Here is a 16,563-nt window from a genome sequence, read left to right as displayed (position 1 = left end):
CACATTACCATTTTTGTATGCACAGTTCACCTGTGCTACAATTAGAAATGGGGAAAACAGGAGTCCCTGAGGGACAAATTCTAAAGACTATCAAAATATAAAAAATATAAAAGAAAATATTTTAAATCTGTGTTAAGCTTAAAAGTCAGAGTGAAAGAATGCATCAGTTAGAACAAAAAAAAAAACTAACACTTTACACACACCATCCTTTGGCTTAGTCTCTGAATTCGCCACAGCGCAATGAGCCGGATGCAGTTCCAGCCACAATACAGCACAGGGAAACATACACTCCCTCATTTACACAAAGCTTCATTTACTATGGCCAATTTAGTTTACCAAATTCTCTTTTTACCTTTTTACCAATTTACCTTACCACATGTCTCTGGGCAGTGGGGTAAACCGGACACCTGGAGGAAACATGTTAAGTCTTGGTGCATTAACTAATGTTATTAAGCATAAATTTGGATTTTAATAAGGCATTATTAAATGTTGAACTATGATTAATAAATGCTGTACAAGTACCATTCACACTTTATGTTAGTAACATTAACTAATGAAACCTTATTGTCAAGTGCGACCCAAAAAACATACATTCAAAACAACATGAGATTGAGCAGTTAGAGTAAACCTATTATTTAAGTCTTTATTTACATTGTGAGATAACAGTTATTTATTTCAAAGCTATTTATTATAGCACTATCATCGTGTGCACCTACTCTAAAGAGTTTAGGATGGATGCAAGAGTAGAGCATACTGCATAAAAACAACTGGACATTTACAAACTATATCAAACCAGTTTTAACTGGCCTGCCACATTTATGTTCCCATAACCACACAAAGTAATGACTGTTTAAGTAAAGGTACTGTGAACAAAAAAAAATCTAAGATGATTATGCAATGATTGTCAATAGGTATGTTTCTTGTTGATGAGTAGACAAAAGGAGGACAGCGCTCCTCCGAGTTTGGAGGCCTCACTGCAGGCTGTGGGCAGCAAGGTGTAGTCTGTCAAACGCTGAAAGGCCTAAAACAGAGAATGGTAAGTAAATGTAACATACAGTATGTAGCTTCATATAACCATTCATCGTTTATAATCAGTTTTGAAAAAAAGAAAACTTCTTTCATGTCTTTTTTAAAGTACCTGCCAGAAGACAACTGATGCGAACAATTTTAACTTATCAAATTACTTACTAACATTAGCATTTACACTTTTGTGCATTCAAAGCACATTCAGAAGGATAGAAGATACTACATCAAGCAACCATATTATTTACTGCTCTCCGGAATGCCTTAGAACAGAACTTTTAACCCTTTGACCCGTACGACCACAAGCATTGGCTGTTCCCTGGAGCGTACTATCACACCGCTGTCATTAGAGTATTCAGTACATCACATCATCAGCTGCTAAAAGCAAATCTGCTTCCTGCAATGGCTGAAGCATGCAGTGCTTAATAATAATACTTGTCACAGGTGTTTCTTGCAGTAAAACTTTTACCCTGTGTTCATTTATTTTGTTCATTTCATTTCTATTTTGACGATCCATGAGCAAAGTCCAAAGCGCAGGGCGCAATCGCATTTAGGGTGTGTCAGAATCCACTTTTGCTATTTTGAGGATGGAAAAATCTGCCTTGCGTCGTGGGGCGTTGTCTAACAGGGTTTGCTTATTCTCTTAATGAGTTTTAGGTATGTTTTGAGAATAAACCAATCAGTCTCATCTCCCATTCCCTTTAAGAGTCAGTTGCGTCGTGCCATAGCGCATTTGCTATTTACATGACAGACTTTGTAAGTGGAAATACGGAGCGCTTCAAGAATGAGAGATGAGCCTCCTTATTCTTTACTTTTCACTTTCACTCTCGTGGATAGGCAAACTTGTATGACATCCATTAACCTATAAATAATTAATTTCGTTTGTTGAGCACAAAGATTTGTTTCAAAACTATTTCTAAATTCAGTTCTAATTTCCAGCAAATTAGTAAATGAACAATAATAAAGAAGTGTGTTCAAAAATTGAGTTTTTTTTCCAAATACACAAGCTATGCCCCATATGGTCTAAAACCTGACAGGTGGGCAAATCTAAGCTTGTTTTTAATAAAACAAATACAAATATGTATATAATAAATACTACTACTAATAATAACATTATTATAACAACTATTATAGTTCCTCAAAATAGCAACGTGTCAGGGATGCGCCTCAACACGCCTCCTTTTTTAGACCAGAACACCTATGGGCGCACATATAAGCGCAAATGCATTTGCTATTTAACGTGGTGCAAAGCAATAAAACGACTCTTGCGCCAAGCTGTAACTAGCAAACAACAATTGCGTCGCGCCCTGCACGGTGTGTATAATAGGGCCCTATATGTTAATACTTTAAATTTAAGTACAGGATGTTACCCATTTTATTAATCTTTTTAAAAGTACATCACATTTTAATTTAATGATTATCTTTTTTTTTATTTACCTGTAAGCACATAACAAGCAGTGTTAATGTTCAAACTGCAGACAAAAATAAATATTCTTATTAGGAAAAAAAGTCGCATTTTTATTTATTTTTAATTGTGGAGAGCTGTAGCTAAATAATTTAGCCTACTAAGCTACTGTATGTTAATGCAGGTAATAATGGTGGTACTTGGAGAGACAAATGTTTTCCGAGATGTTTCTTGGTGAAAAATGTTTGAGAACCACTACCATAGAATGATTCTCTAATGCCCAGCAGCCTTGCCCAGTTCTTTAAAGCCATCATGTCCAATGCAAAATAACTTTTACAATGAAACTCAAACTGGACAATACAGCACAATATTTCAGTCTCGTTATTTTCTCAGATGTTGATAATATTTGTGCATCTGAGCTTGAGAGAAAATATACAATTTAAAAAAAGGATATAATCTGGATAAAAATTATATATATATATATATATATATATATATATATATATATATATATATATATATATATATATATATATATATATATATATATATATATATACACAAACATAAAAGGTTGTAAGATATCACAGAGAGTGAAGGATTTATCATTACTGCCTTCAAAAATTTATCAGATGAGGGTCATTTAGACAGGTAAAAGTAAAGTAAAGGTAAAAGGACAAGTAAAGCTTAGATAACAACATGGAAGCATGGAACACAGAACAATACTGAGTAAGGAATTAATGTCTCTGTGGTGTTTAAATAATAAAATAATGTTTACTGCAAAATCAGCAATAGATTTTTTTTTTTAAAAAGTGTTTTGTTAAAAAAATTACATAATCAACAAAAACTTTGAAGTGAGAAATTTGCGGCATTAAAACAAACCATATTTTAAAAAAGGGATCCTTCATAGTCACAATAATGGTATAATGGTACAATAATTCCAGCATCTGCACAATCTACACCACCAGGAGTGACTAGTTCTGTTCCTGGCAACAGAGTTCAGCTCCAACCCTGATCAAACACTCCAGGAACAAGATTGATCTACACAATACACTAACACCTGATTAGATCTCCAAGCAGTAAATTTAAAATTATATAATTTAAACAATAATTATAATGAATTCTTTTTCTACATTTCTAATTTTCTAACTAAGGTTAGTACCAGAAATATTTCATCATGTCAATATTTAATTTGCAGTAAACTTTAAGCATGTATTAATCTCAATTTGCATTATTTGCCTCCCAACTCCATTTGCCAAAGCCCTATACTACCATAACAAAATCAACAACACTTCAGACACCCGCAAACTGTTCAGGACATCAAACACCCTGCTCTCTATCGTAAGGGTAAGATGTGCAAACACGGTTTTAAAAATGTTTCTGTTACGATACCGCTATCCTGAACACTGGCGGAAGCATTGGAGTGGTCATCCTGCACGCTCAGGTGAACTGAACTGCAGACAACATCTCCACGGTCCTTTCTACTGTTTGACTCAAGTGAAGTCAAAATTCACATTATAGCCACATAGACCCTTGCTCGTCCAAATAAAAAAAAAAGTAAATAATTGAAAACAGACATCTTTTAAAAGTCAGCCTTTTAAACATCAGGTCACAACCACTGAAAGCACTTGTCAATAAAATAATAACAGATAATAATCCTAATGCAACGAAATCTTGCTTAAACCAAATCACTGTAATAGTTTAAATAAAGCCACTTCTTTCAGATTTGTTTATAAGCATAAGCCTCATCAAACTGGTCATGGTGGTGGAGTTGCATCAATCTTTAGTGATAATCCTTTTCTTAATCAAAGAAACAAAACTCTTTAACTTATCTGACTTTAATGTGACGATGTAGCAACAAATTTAACGATGTGCATCTCTTGTGGAGCTGCTTTAGAACAATAATTATTTTAAAAAATGCTATACAAGTAAACTTGAATTGAATAAGCCGCTTTGAACAAAAGCATTTGCATTTGAAAAAACTGAAATAATGAAAAACGGACAAAAAAATAGTAAATGTAAATGCAATAATGAAAAATATTCAAGTGTTGTTTATATGTCTGAGTGAGGCTTACACCTACAGTATATGTATAGAACTGGCCACAATAGATTTCTCAGTCAAAAGCTTATGTAATCTGCCCTCACTCATCCAATTACAGTTATTTCTGTGTGGACCAAGATTGTCACCGACATAGTCGTATATTGTAAGAAACATTTCAATTTTGTGTTGATTGTAGTGATATACTAATCATAATTTTTAGATATACTGTATATTCCCTTTTTCTCACCGCAATACTGTCAGAGCACTCCTCAGCTGTGGGATGGAGGAGATAGTCCACTTTAGCAGGACCTCTGATATATATACAGTTGGCAGCAACCTCCTCAGATACTGACAAGATCTCATAATGATGGTCAGATAGCTGCTCCATCACCTGTAACACAAAAATGCTGAGTGTGTAAGAATAATTGCATCACTTTGATTTAAAAAGCTGTATAATCCACAGAAAAGCTGCATAAACATTTTACATATAGATTATGTGACATTATACTGTCAAGGTCAAAATTATTCATACCACTGGGAAATTCTGACTTAAACATGCTGGTTGAATAAAAGTTTTTTGGAAATAACAGAGGCTTCTGCCAAAAGACAATGCATGAGTATGTGACAATGAGGCATCATTCATTTATTCATTCATATTCCTTTGGCCTAGTCCCTTTATTCAGCAGGGGTCACCACAGCTGAATGAACTGGCAACTTATCCAGCATATGTTTTACACAGCAGATGCCCTTCCCGCTGCATCCCAGCACTGGGAAACACCATAAACTTCCACATTCACACACATATTAAGTTTATTCACTTCACCTGTACGGCATAACTTTGGACAGTGGGGGAAAACCGGAGCACCCAGAGGAACCCCACAAAAACACAGGGAGAATATGCAAACTCCACACAGAAATGCCAGCTGACCATGTTGCCCAGAAGAGGCATTATTGTGGAAAAAACTTTTGGCATGTTTAAAGGGCCATGAAACCCCCCTGTTACAGCAGGGTGTTTTCACACTTCTAGTAGTAAAGTCAGGAAAGTGGGTGTGTCTAGCTCTGTTTGGGTGGGAGTGTTGGGGGAGGGAAAAGGGGAAGGATTTGAATAAAAATGGGAGTTTCCTTTTGGGCACGCGCTGATTTTCACAGAGGCAAAACTAACACACGGAGGGGAGAAAGACAGTGACTATGTTTAATGATGGTGGAATGTTTGTGACCGCACTTTGTAAAAGAGAAAAAAACTCTGCATTTCTTAGTAACTCAGAAAGTCAGAAAGCCGTGTGTGTGTGTAGACTATCCTGTCACAAAATGCGGGGAAAATTAAACACAACGGTCGGTAATAGTTTGCTTGCAGTGTTCACATTTACACTCAGAGAGCAGCATTTACAGCAGATCTTTCAGTCCTAATATTGTAGTGATATTAATGTAAACTATGTAACTTAGAAATCATTTTGACTAAGATCTGTTTTTAAACACTGAAAGAATACTGCTGACGATTCAAACAATACCTTTGCCATCTGAATGAACAAAGAAAGGGCACTGATCGAACACAATTACCAAATCTGTAGAGACAGGACTATCAACACCAACTGGAGCGGCGTCTTATATAAAAGGAGACGAGCAGCAAATCCGGATTTCACAATTTCCAGATGCGAAAAGCTCTCGAGTAAAAAATGTTCCGTACAAAAGTATTTCTGTCGCGTGCACTGATCCACACGTGAGTCCAGTTGCGCTCTCATAGCTGGAAAATGAAAACAAAACCTTCGTTGCAGCACAATATAAAGCAACACTAATGACCCTTATCTCCAAACAATTCTTATTCTTTTCCCACTTGTTTTGGCAACACAACATGTCGTCTCTGCCATCTGAACACTGTTTCAGGTACAAACAGTATTTAAAGCTAGCATACATATTAATGAAGTTGAACCGCATATACAATAGAGCGCGCTGATTGGTTTGAACCAAGTCTTACTCATGAATGAATGCAGCACACTCAGAGACGTAATAGGGTTCTCTCAGGTACAGAAGTCCAGTCTACATGCTGGAGTACGCGCTAAGATCTCATGGCCGTGACGCAGCTTCAAAAATTCATTTCAAACCGGAAGTACGAATTTGCTCGAAAAACACAAAAACAACCAATTTTAACTTTTTAATGAAATATATGTGTCCTAATAGTGTTTTTAGCAGTGTGGGACACATTCACGACTGTCAACAGCTAAAAAATGTGTTTGGTCTTTCGTGACCCTTTAAAACTATCCATACCCTTTTCACTAATTAATAGGAAAATGTTTATTGGTTATTACAGCAATCAAACTTCTGCTATAGTTGCGGACCAGTTTTTGCATGTTTCCACTGGTATTTTTGCTCATTCTTCTTTAACAATGAGCTCAAATTCTCACAATTTTACAATCTTTATCTCTCTCCACAGATTCTTAACTGGATTTAAGTTAGGACTCTGGCTGGGCCACTGCAAAACATTAATGTTTTTGTCTGGTAACCATTTCTTCATTACTTTGGCTGTGTGTTTTGGTTTGTTGTCATGCTAAAATGTCCACTGGTGGCCAAGGCCAAGTTTCTCTGCAGACTGCCTGATGTTGTTGTTGAGAATTTTTATGTATTACTCCTCTTTCATGGTGCCATTTACTGTGATAAGGTTTCCTGATACAATGGCTGAAAAACACCTATCAAAACACTAGGTTCTTACCACCATGTTTGACAGTGTGATGATATCCTTAAGGTTGAAGGACGTCATTAACTTTATTTGTTTTTTTATGGCAAATAAAGTCTAAATCATGGCCAAATAATTACATTTTTGCTTCATCTCAAAATAAAACAAAAGACCAGAAATTATCTTTGTCCAGATGAGCATTTGCAAAGGCCAAGTGGGCTTTTGTGTGTCAGGAGAGCCGGTGTCCTCCTTGGTCTGCGTCAATGCAATCCATCAGTGTCTGTTGAACAGTCTGCCTTATGTTGCCAACAGCAGAGCCCAGATTCATTAGGATGAACTTTTTTTTTAACCACTCTCACCATCCTCCACTTGTGGCTTCCAATCAGGTCTGCTGAGATTTTTCATTGCGTGGTACATTTTATATTTTTAAAAACACTTTGCTCTGTAGCCAATGGAACTTTTAACACATAGATATGGTCTTATAGCAGTTTCCTGTCTTTTAAGTAGCCACAATGCCAAACAACAGGTACTCACAGAGCTTCTTTATCTTAACCATGACTGTCCACAAACCAAGAGCAGAGAGCTTCTGTTTTTTTGTTTAAAGGTAAATAAAAGGCGAGAAATATTTTTCACAACAATGCCTTGTCGACTTCACCTTATTATATTCTGAGAGGAACCGGTGTCATTTCCAGTATAAAAAATAAATAAATAACAAAAAAATAAAAGTAACTGTAACTGATAACTTATAAAAGTAACTGAACACTTACTCTGAGTGTTTTCTTTGCCCCATCACTGTTGCTAATAATGATGGTATCGGGACCACCCATGGAGCAGATGTTCTTCAGACGAGAGCCTCCACACACTGGCACAGTGGAAACAGCAAAGTCCTGGGCAAATATAGCTAGTGTTAAATGAAAACCCTTCCCACTGTGCAGGACTTGCATCTGTTATTCCCAAACTAACTGATGCTGTATTTGCCATAAAAGAAGGCCCTACACCATACTAATGAATTACTGTGGTCTAAAACCAGGCGTTTCAGTTTTATTGTCCAACCCCTGTGTGTGTATGTGTGTTTGTGTATGTGTATGTGTGTGTGTGTGTGTGTGTGAGTGTATATATATATATATATATATATATATATATATATATATATATATATAATGTAAGAAGTTGTTTCCTTTATCCTGTTTACTCTGCTCTCTCTTTTCCTCTTGTTTCCTTTTTGGCAACATCCTTTCTGTTTGAACATTTTGGCATTTCTAATTTTATGTCATGTCTAGCTTAACACACTAGACTCTAGCTCCTCTGCGCTAAGACCATTATCCCTTACACAGCTAATTAGCATTGTTCCTCAGCAACCAATACAATCATCAACATTTTTGTGCACACTGTGCTGTGCCAATGAGAAGACATCATTGCAGACATGTAGGGTTGTCAGTTCCAGAAGCTTGTTAAAATAGCAGGGATTAGACTATTACATGCAGATCAAGAAAATACAGATCTATAAAAATAATAAAAACAATATTTCAGGATTTTTGAGGGCAGCCAGGCAAGGGCCGCATTCACTTTTCCCCTGAAAATGCCCCTGACAATGTGTAATGTGCATAATGACTCCTACATATACAATGTTCTAATAAATCCATACTAAGAGAACTAATTCAATAAAATACTGCTCACCCTGAAGGTGTCAGCCAGAATTTCTGCTCCCCGGTGATTTGTATGTTTGGAAATGCCCACGAAGAACTCTTTTCCAGTAAAAAGGACATCACTTCCTTCAAGAGTGGCTCCACCAGAACCCCCTTCCTCTTCGCCCATTTCCACCACCGTCATGTTCAGTTCATTTAGGACTCGCCGCACAGCCTCTGCCTAAACAAATTTTTGTTATGATCAATTTCTACATCTTTTGCACTTTATTTTTATTTTACGAGTTTTTTTTTTTTTTTTTAAATAATTACAATTTGATATTTGGTACAAAATTTGACAAACAATTGTCAAGTAGCACTGAATTAAACACGAAAGGGTAAAATTGAAAAAAGAAATATATTCTTGTAAAACATACTACAAAAATCATCATTTTATTTAGAAAAAAAATGAAAAAACATTTCATAGAGTACATCTTGTGTCTACCACTTACCTCACAGCATCTCTGCTGTTTGAAGGGTCGTGTAATGAGCGCTGTGTCACCTTGGATAACAGCAATGTCTTCGATTCGCCAGCTCTCAGGCAGATCAGAATCTACCTGTATTTCAATCAACTGTAGTCCCACCTTTTGCCTTAATGCACCTGTCAACACCCCCATCTGACGCTTGGCCTTGGCAATATCAGTCTGAAATCCATCTCCACCCTCTGCCAGCTTCCCAAAGGATTCTGGGATACCTCTAACAATAGCATGAGTAAAGCAGCCATATGGATATATATTGGCCATGCTGGCCTCTCAATGAATGTGGTTGAAGTATGATCGGTGGCTGGTGAATCTTATATAAGCTTAAGAGAATGTGTGTGTGAGTGGCTGTTATTGAAGTCATGCAAACTGATTACGTTTAAGGGTGTAACGAACAGTCAATCTGTAAAAATGATAAGAAGCTTCAAAAGATGAAAAATAGTTCAGGAAATCATGCTCGACTTTTCTGACCAGGGGATTCGAAGATGACAAGAAGTGTTTGCCCCTAAGAGAGAAAATAAATGGAGAGAAAACAATATTAAAAGCTTTAAACAAAAAATAAAAATAAAACAACAAGAACTAATCCTCAGTTAATATTTGGGCCTTGAATCTCATCCTCCAGTGGGATTAGGGGATTTGTTTTTCTGTACAAACATTTTGAAAAGTAAATTACCAAGTGCACTTTGAGAGCAAAATATGGAGCTGATCCTCATTTTAGCTAACAGAATAACAAAAATAATAAACTTAAACTACAAATTGGACTTCGTCATCTACTTCAAACTTAAAATATGGTGTAATGTCTCAGTCCACATCGGTTTACGCTTTCAGAAACGATAAACCACCTCAGACCATCAGGAGTGTGAATGAACTAAACAAATGAATAAGCACCTATGCTTTTAAAAAAATCCTCATGGAATTGCCCACTTGCTTTATTAGGCAGACAAGCAAATAGTTTACCAAGTTGTTGACACGTTTTCTTTGCTTAAACCTGCCTCAACATGTAGTCTTAACTTGGATGACAAAATACACACGTAGTTTACAAACACATCTTATTTCAAATGCAAATTATCGGATCAGGAATGTCTGGAATTAACTTAACAGTTGGATATACGGACACATATAGCATACAGTCGCTGTATTAAGCAGCATATAAACATAGTGGTGTAAACATTAAATAAATTACAACTAGACCAATGAACCAGTTTTTAATGATAATATTAATAATAACAAACATGAACCATTTATATTTTAAACGGCGTTCTGGAAAAACGTTTGTCCCTAAACAACAGTTTGTCCAAAGCTGTCGGGGCTGCCAAAGTTGACGCCCTGTTGAAATACAACAAATTGTGAACCGTCCTACCTTACACACAATCAAACAAGTAAACTCGATGTCCTTTCACTGTAATGTCCAAGTACACATTCGGGCTTACAAAATAAAGTACCGTTATTATCTACTCCTAACCTCGACTATTTCCCTTCCCCCTCAACACATCCTGCCTTTTGGAGATTTACTTATCACTGCTTACGTTAAACAAAGAGAGATCTAACAGGAACGTACTTTAAAACGAATCCTAAATTGTTCTTTAACAAACTTCTTACCTCCTGAGACGAAGTTGGACAACAATTCTTAAAATCTGCCCGACTCTGATCCGCATAAAAAAACAATCCAAACCATATTTTAGGATTTTCCACCTACCCCTCTTGTTGTTCACAATGCCACACCTCCACCGCTCCCTATATTTCTTTTTAACATATAACGAAACTTTCTTGGATCGAAAAATCAACGAAGCTGTGGTCTGCTGTTCTTATTAGACAACGTGATTAGTGAATTTTGAGCTATGACCGCACGTGTTTTATTTGCAGTTATTCGCTAATCCGCTCTTTTAATAAGTAGGTCGGGGTTAACTTTGTCATCCCTGTTTTATCAAGAGTATTTATGTTGCGCTTTAGGGTCGGACAGATGACAGACGTGGGGGTGCCATCTGAGCATTTAACATTTCTAGCCTTTTCTGAAAATTATTAACTCTCTAATGTTAATAAATGCTCTCTCAAATGAAAAATATAACTTTCTGTGATTTAAGCATTAATAGCACATTGTGATTCATGATTTAGCAATAATTTTAAAAAGGCATTGCAGGGTTCCCTAAGCTAAATATAAAATTCCCTGACTTTTCCCAGGGAGTTTCACTGAAATGCTTATTTCCATGACCAATAATGAATGGATAAAAAATAAAATCAGACCGCTGCTGCGCCTTGCATAATTTTGGGAACAGCAAAATGGAAAATGACAACCCATCACAGGTACAATGAAAGTAGAGTAAAGCAAGAGATTCAGCATGCCCTGGACTGAGCTGGTACTGAGACGGACGGGACACTGTACATGTGTAATGTCCAATTCTAACTATGTCTGCGATCACAGAGGAACCTGCTTATCCACATGCAGGTGGAATGTGTAAGCCCCAAATCTCTCAGTCTGTGTGGAAGGATGGTGTTAAATGTCGCACTGTAATCTACACAAAGCATCTGCACATTGCTCCCAGCTGTAATAACATGCTATGAAGTGGTGTGGCTGCAGTGTCTGCTGTGTAGCTATCTGCTCTTGGCATACAGGTGGGGGTCCGGGCTGCAGTGTAGGGTTGCTGTTTTTGTTGTGGACCAGTTAATCAAAGCACTTTATTACCACTGGGGTAAGCGCCACTGGCCTGTAGTTGTGGAACTTCTTCGGCAAGGGGACTATGGTGGAGGTCTTCAGGCAGGACACAATGGACTTTGCCAGTGATTAGTTAAAATCCTTGTGAAGACTCTGGATGCAATTAGGCCCTGTGTGCCCTCTACCACATTTATAGCTTGATAGTATTTTTACAGACTTTACATTTTGTATTTCCGTCATCTAATTTTTAAACACCAGTCATTGAAGTGGTCATTTTGAAGCCAAAGCTCAATATTGGTCCTTATTAACAGTCTGATGACTGCATTTTTAGAGATTGCCAGTTGACGATGAAGCTGAAAAAAACACAATACATATCACATTCGTTCATTTTCTTTTTCGGCTTCGTCCCTTTATTAATCTGGGGTCGCCACAGCGGAATGAACTGCCAAATTATCAAACATGTTTCAAAAAGCGGATGCCTTTCCAGCTACAACCCATCTCCGGGAAACATCCATACACACCCATTCACTGCGTCGTCAGGTGTGAAACAATGCAATAATAATAATAATAATAATAATAATAATAGTAATAAAATGTTTTAGAAAAATGACATTTAAAAAATGGAAAATTTAATTTAAAACAACAATCAAAACTCCATGATATTTCATGTCTTTGACAAAAGTATAAAAATCAATCTCTGGAATAGACCATTTAAAATTAAAATCACAAATTGAAATGACTTGATATTGACTTGGTCCATTGGTCCATTCTTCATGAACTCATCAGCTGATCAGATATTTACTCCAGGATAATAGTATGCCAAAACTAATTGGGGTGTCCAATATTTGAACGTCATGAGTCGAAGCACTATCAAACAATTTTTATTCATCTTCTTGTTCTGAAATTGCTGTTATATACAACAGTACAGTTGACACTTTCTGCTTTCACTGTATCAGAAGGTGGCATTAAGTGACTCTTAATCAGTGAGTCACTGATTCATTTACTCATTGGATTTATTCAAGATCACCACATGCACACCAGACAGCAGAAAAAAGCTGCAGAAGATAATTAATGGTCATCAATATTGGGTTGTATGCAGAAATTCTGTGCGGTTAGAACACATTGTTTACATAACTAAATTAACATTGCTTACAGACAAAATCTGTTACATTACTTTCTCTTAATCCCTTAAACAGTATTTTATTAGATATTTAAGAATGTTTTCAGCAGAAATTTGAGAATAACTTTGCCTGAAATAGTTTTTTTTTTTTAACTTTGTTTATTACAGTGGAACTGCAATATAAAGGGTTGTGTAAATAAAGGTGACTTGCCATGTCGCTGTTAATGAGCATTAGTCATTTATAAAACAACAGAAAGTTAAGTGTTTAATAACTTAGTGTGTACTTTTCCCTCACAGTCCAAAGACATGCGGCACAGGTGAATTGGGTAGGCTAAATTGTCCGTAGGGTATGAGTGTGTGTGGATGTTTCCCAGAGATGGGTTGCAGCTGGAAGGGCACCCGCTGCATAAAACAAATGCTGGATAAGTTGATGGTTCATTCCGCTGTGGCGACCCCAGATTAATAAAGGGACTAAGGCGAAAAGAAAGTGAATAAGGTAATATCACTATTAAAATCAAGATTAAGTGGATTTTATGCCATTGGCATAAAGGTAATAAAGGAGCATTTTTATTTTATGAATATGAAATTTATGTTTGGACATGAAATATATGGCTTTTTTCACAGGCATGAGGAAAGTGCTGTTCAGAACAGTTCAATATGAGACATATATGGGGGATGGAGCAAGAGATTGAGACAAAGAGAGAGACAGACAGGATTAAAGTACCAACCATCTGTCTGATCCTTTTTCTTTTTTTTTTCAAACCAAAATCCCTCACAAAAGTGACTCAATCCTCTCTCTTTGCACTTTATGTGTAATTCCATGATGTGTAATAATGAATGCAATGTCTTCAAGGTGTTCCTTAAGTTTATTAGTGTATGTTTTGTTAGTGTCTCTGCCATAATCACTAGTAAACCGCTTATCGTGGCCATGTCACGATCTTGTGTCACAAGATTGCTGTCATTTTGTGCTATGCATACCAGTAATTTGGAAAAAGCAGACATTCTTTCAGTCCTGTGGTGTTCAGAAACACACAAATGCAGTACATGCATACTTTTTTTAAAAACAATAACATTTCCACATAATTATAACAATATGAAAATGTATAATTTGTCTTAAAGGTGCCAGATAATGAAAAAAAATCTGAATATAGGTATAGCTGAATAATAAGAGTTCAGTAAATGGAAATAGCATACCAATAGCCTCAAAGACAATTGTTTTCCTGTTCTCATGTAAACCCCGAGTGTACAATCCCAGTGAAAAACCATTACATTGTTCACGGCAGCATTAATATTCATGCCTGGTTGCATTTGATTGCCCACATTTCCTAGTGAAATTACAACAAACATAATAGTTTTCCCTTGTTTTTTGTTTATTTAATGTACTGTTTATATGGGGTTTACCCTAGTTGAAAATTGCCCTAGTTAAAAACTCAGTCAATCTAACTTTCAGTAAAATTTGAGTTAACTAAACTCATTTAATTTGATAAAGATGACTGTTGGATTTTACAGTGTAACAGTTTTTTTTAAGTCAGCCAAGAGGGGTCAATGCAGATCTGGTGCAGTGCAATCTGAGCTGCATCCAATGCTTTTTAATGGGCTCACCTAACCTCACCACTAACCCTACCCCTCACAGTGGCGTCACTAGCTCCAGTGAGTGCATTGTGTCTGACACTGCATCACTGGGAGATGCAGTCTCAGCTTGCATCATAAAGGCTGCATCCTATTGAGTCAGCCAGCCGTCTGTTCACTGCAGTCAGAACACAAAATGCAGGATATCCAGATTATAAATTTATTTAGAGCCACCCTGAAGAGGATTAAGGCCTGTTTAATGCTCAAATCTGCAAGACGACTGAAAGTGGTGAGTGACCCCTGATGGAAATGTTTATTTGACTCCTTTAAAGCAAAGGAGCAAAATAACTTGGGTTGTAATTACTTCCCCAATAATATATGCACAATATCACATTGATATTAATTTTTTTTTTAAATATGTCTTCTGCTTGGTTGGTGCTTTTAAACCATTTGTAGCCACTTCTTTTGGGTGTGTGTGTCAAAACTGTAAATAAAAAGCTCTAAATGAAAAAAGTTCAATGAATCCACAACAATAAATTGTTTCTGACTTTTTTTGTTTTACTTATTTACAAAACTACAGTAATTCCAATTTGAAATTTGTTTTTTAACATTTTTGCTGTAACTTCATAAATTCCAACTTAAAATATTGTTAATTATCATTTTTTATGATTCCATAACAAAATGATCAGTAATTTAGTAAGTTAAACTCACAGATTATTAGACCTCAACTGCCTTTATAAAATTTAATGTTTAAATTACAATCAATTTGATGACATGTTTGATATCAATATGATGTTGTTTTGACATCAAGTTACCCACTGGGCAATGCAATACTTTATGTAAAAAACATTACATAGGCTACTTACAAAAGTCAACATAAGCACCTTGCCAGAGTCAAGAGAATTAAAATGTTTAATATACAATCCATGTATAACATACATAATCTACAAATCAATAATTTTGAATACAAGTCATTATTATAAAGATTATTAGCATCTGATTTAACTCAGCGGTTCTGATTTGATTTTTTTTCTGTGTCACTCGCTGTCAGGGTTCTGCTACTCTAGTCTTGTTAATTCTTTTTTTTGGTGGCAGATCCAGAGTCCAGACACAAGTCCTGTCATGTCTTGTATATTGTGTTTAGCTCGAGTTTTCTTAGGGTTGAGCACTCATTTTCTGTCATTGTGCGTCTTTTGTATGAGCGCCCTCACGACCGCGCTTGGGCCATGTGTGCTCCAGCTTGATGAGGGCGTGCGAGGTCTGGGCGTGTTTATCATGCGTGCTCTCGTCTTGGTGTTTGTTCTTTTATATTATTTGTCCTTTATTTTATTATAAATAAAAATCAATTTTCCCTGCACCTGAGCCCTCCGCCTTTTTCCCACCCAATGAATGTGACACTCGCAGCAATTTTTGTTGAGTGTTTTGAATGAGTAAAACTGGCCACAGTTAAAGGTGGCTTATGTCAGAATGGGCCAAATATGAGATATATCCAGCTGCAGGCCCGCACACACAATCTAGGACACACAATCTAGGCAAACCATATATGGTTACGACGGATGTTAATGTTATTAACGTCTTTTTGAACATCGTCATCAATATATTTTGATATATATGATTAACAAATATTGTACACAATAAACAATAGTGTTTACTTTACTTTATTTCACAAATATTACGATTGAGACGGCCGAATGGGGAGCATTGTGTCCGATCGGCATTCAATATAATAGTTTTTAATCAGTCATTATAGCTGATCAGTCATCTGTCAATAATATGGCAAATTCTCATTTACTGGCCTTGCTAAACAATCTAATTTGGACAGTTTTAATTTATATAATAGATTAATTTATGATGAAGGAAATAATAAGTTAATAGGCAATAATACATTATATGTAATAAAAATATTTTTACATGTAACATATGTAT

At 36.1% G+C, this 16,563-nt stretch overlaps 1 protein-coding gene across 5 annotated transcripts; it reads right to left on the bottom strand.

Moving 5' to 3' along the window:
• Positions 1-617: 617 nt before the first annotated feature.
• On the bottom strand, positions 618-11,027 carry ddah2 (DDAH family member 2, ADMA-independent). 5 transcript variants are annotated; one of them, XM_073931238.1, is made up of 6 exons: positions 10,995-11,027; positions 9,272-9,803; positions 8,815-9,003; positions 7,905-8,024; positions 4,717-4,860; positions 618-1,021 (listed from the first exon to the last, which is right to left on the bottom strand). In XM_073931238.1, exons 2-6 carry the CDS (start codon positions 9,560-9,562, stop codon positions 905-907), a joined length of 861 nt encoding a protein of 286 aa, XP_073787339.1. In that variant the 5' UTR covers positions 9,563-9,803; positions 10,995-11,027; the 3' UTR covers positions 618-904.
• Between the last annotated feature and the right edge of the window lie 5,536 nt (positions 11,028-16,563).

Source organism: Danio rerio, chromosome 19, assembly GCF_049306965.1.
Source record: "Danio rerio strain Tuebingen ecotype United States chromosome 19, GRCz12tu, whole genome shotgun sequence".
In the NCBI taxonomy this organism is placed as follows: Eukaryota; Metazoa; Chordata; class Actinopteri; order Cypriniformes; family Danionidae; genus Danio; species Danio rerio.
This window is presented reverse-complemented; position numbering and strand designations above follow the sequence as displayed.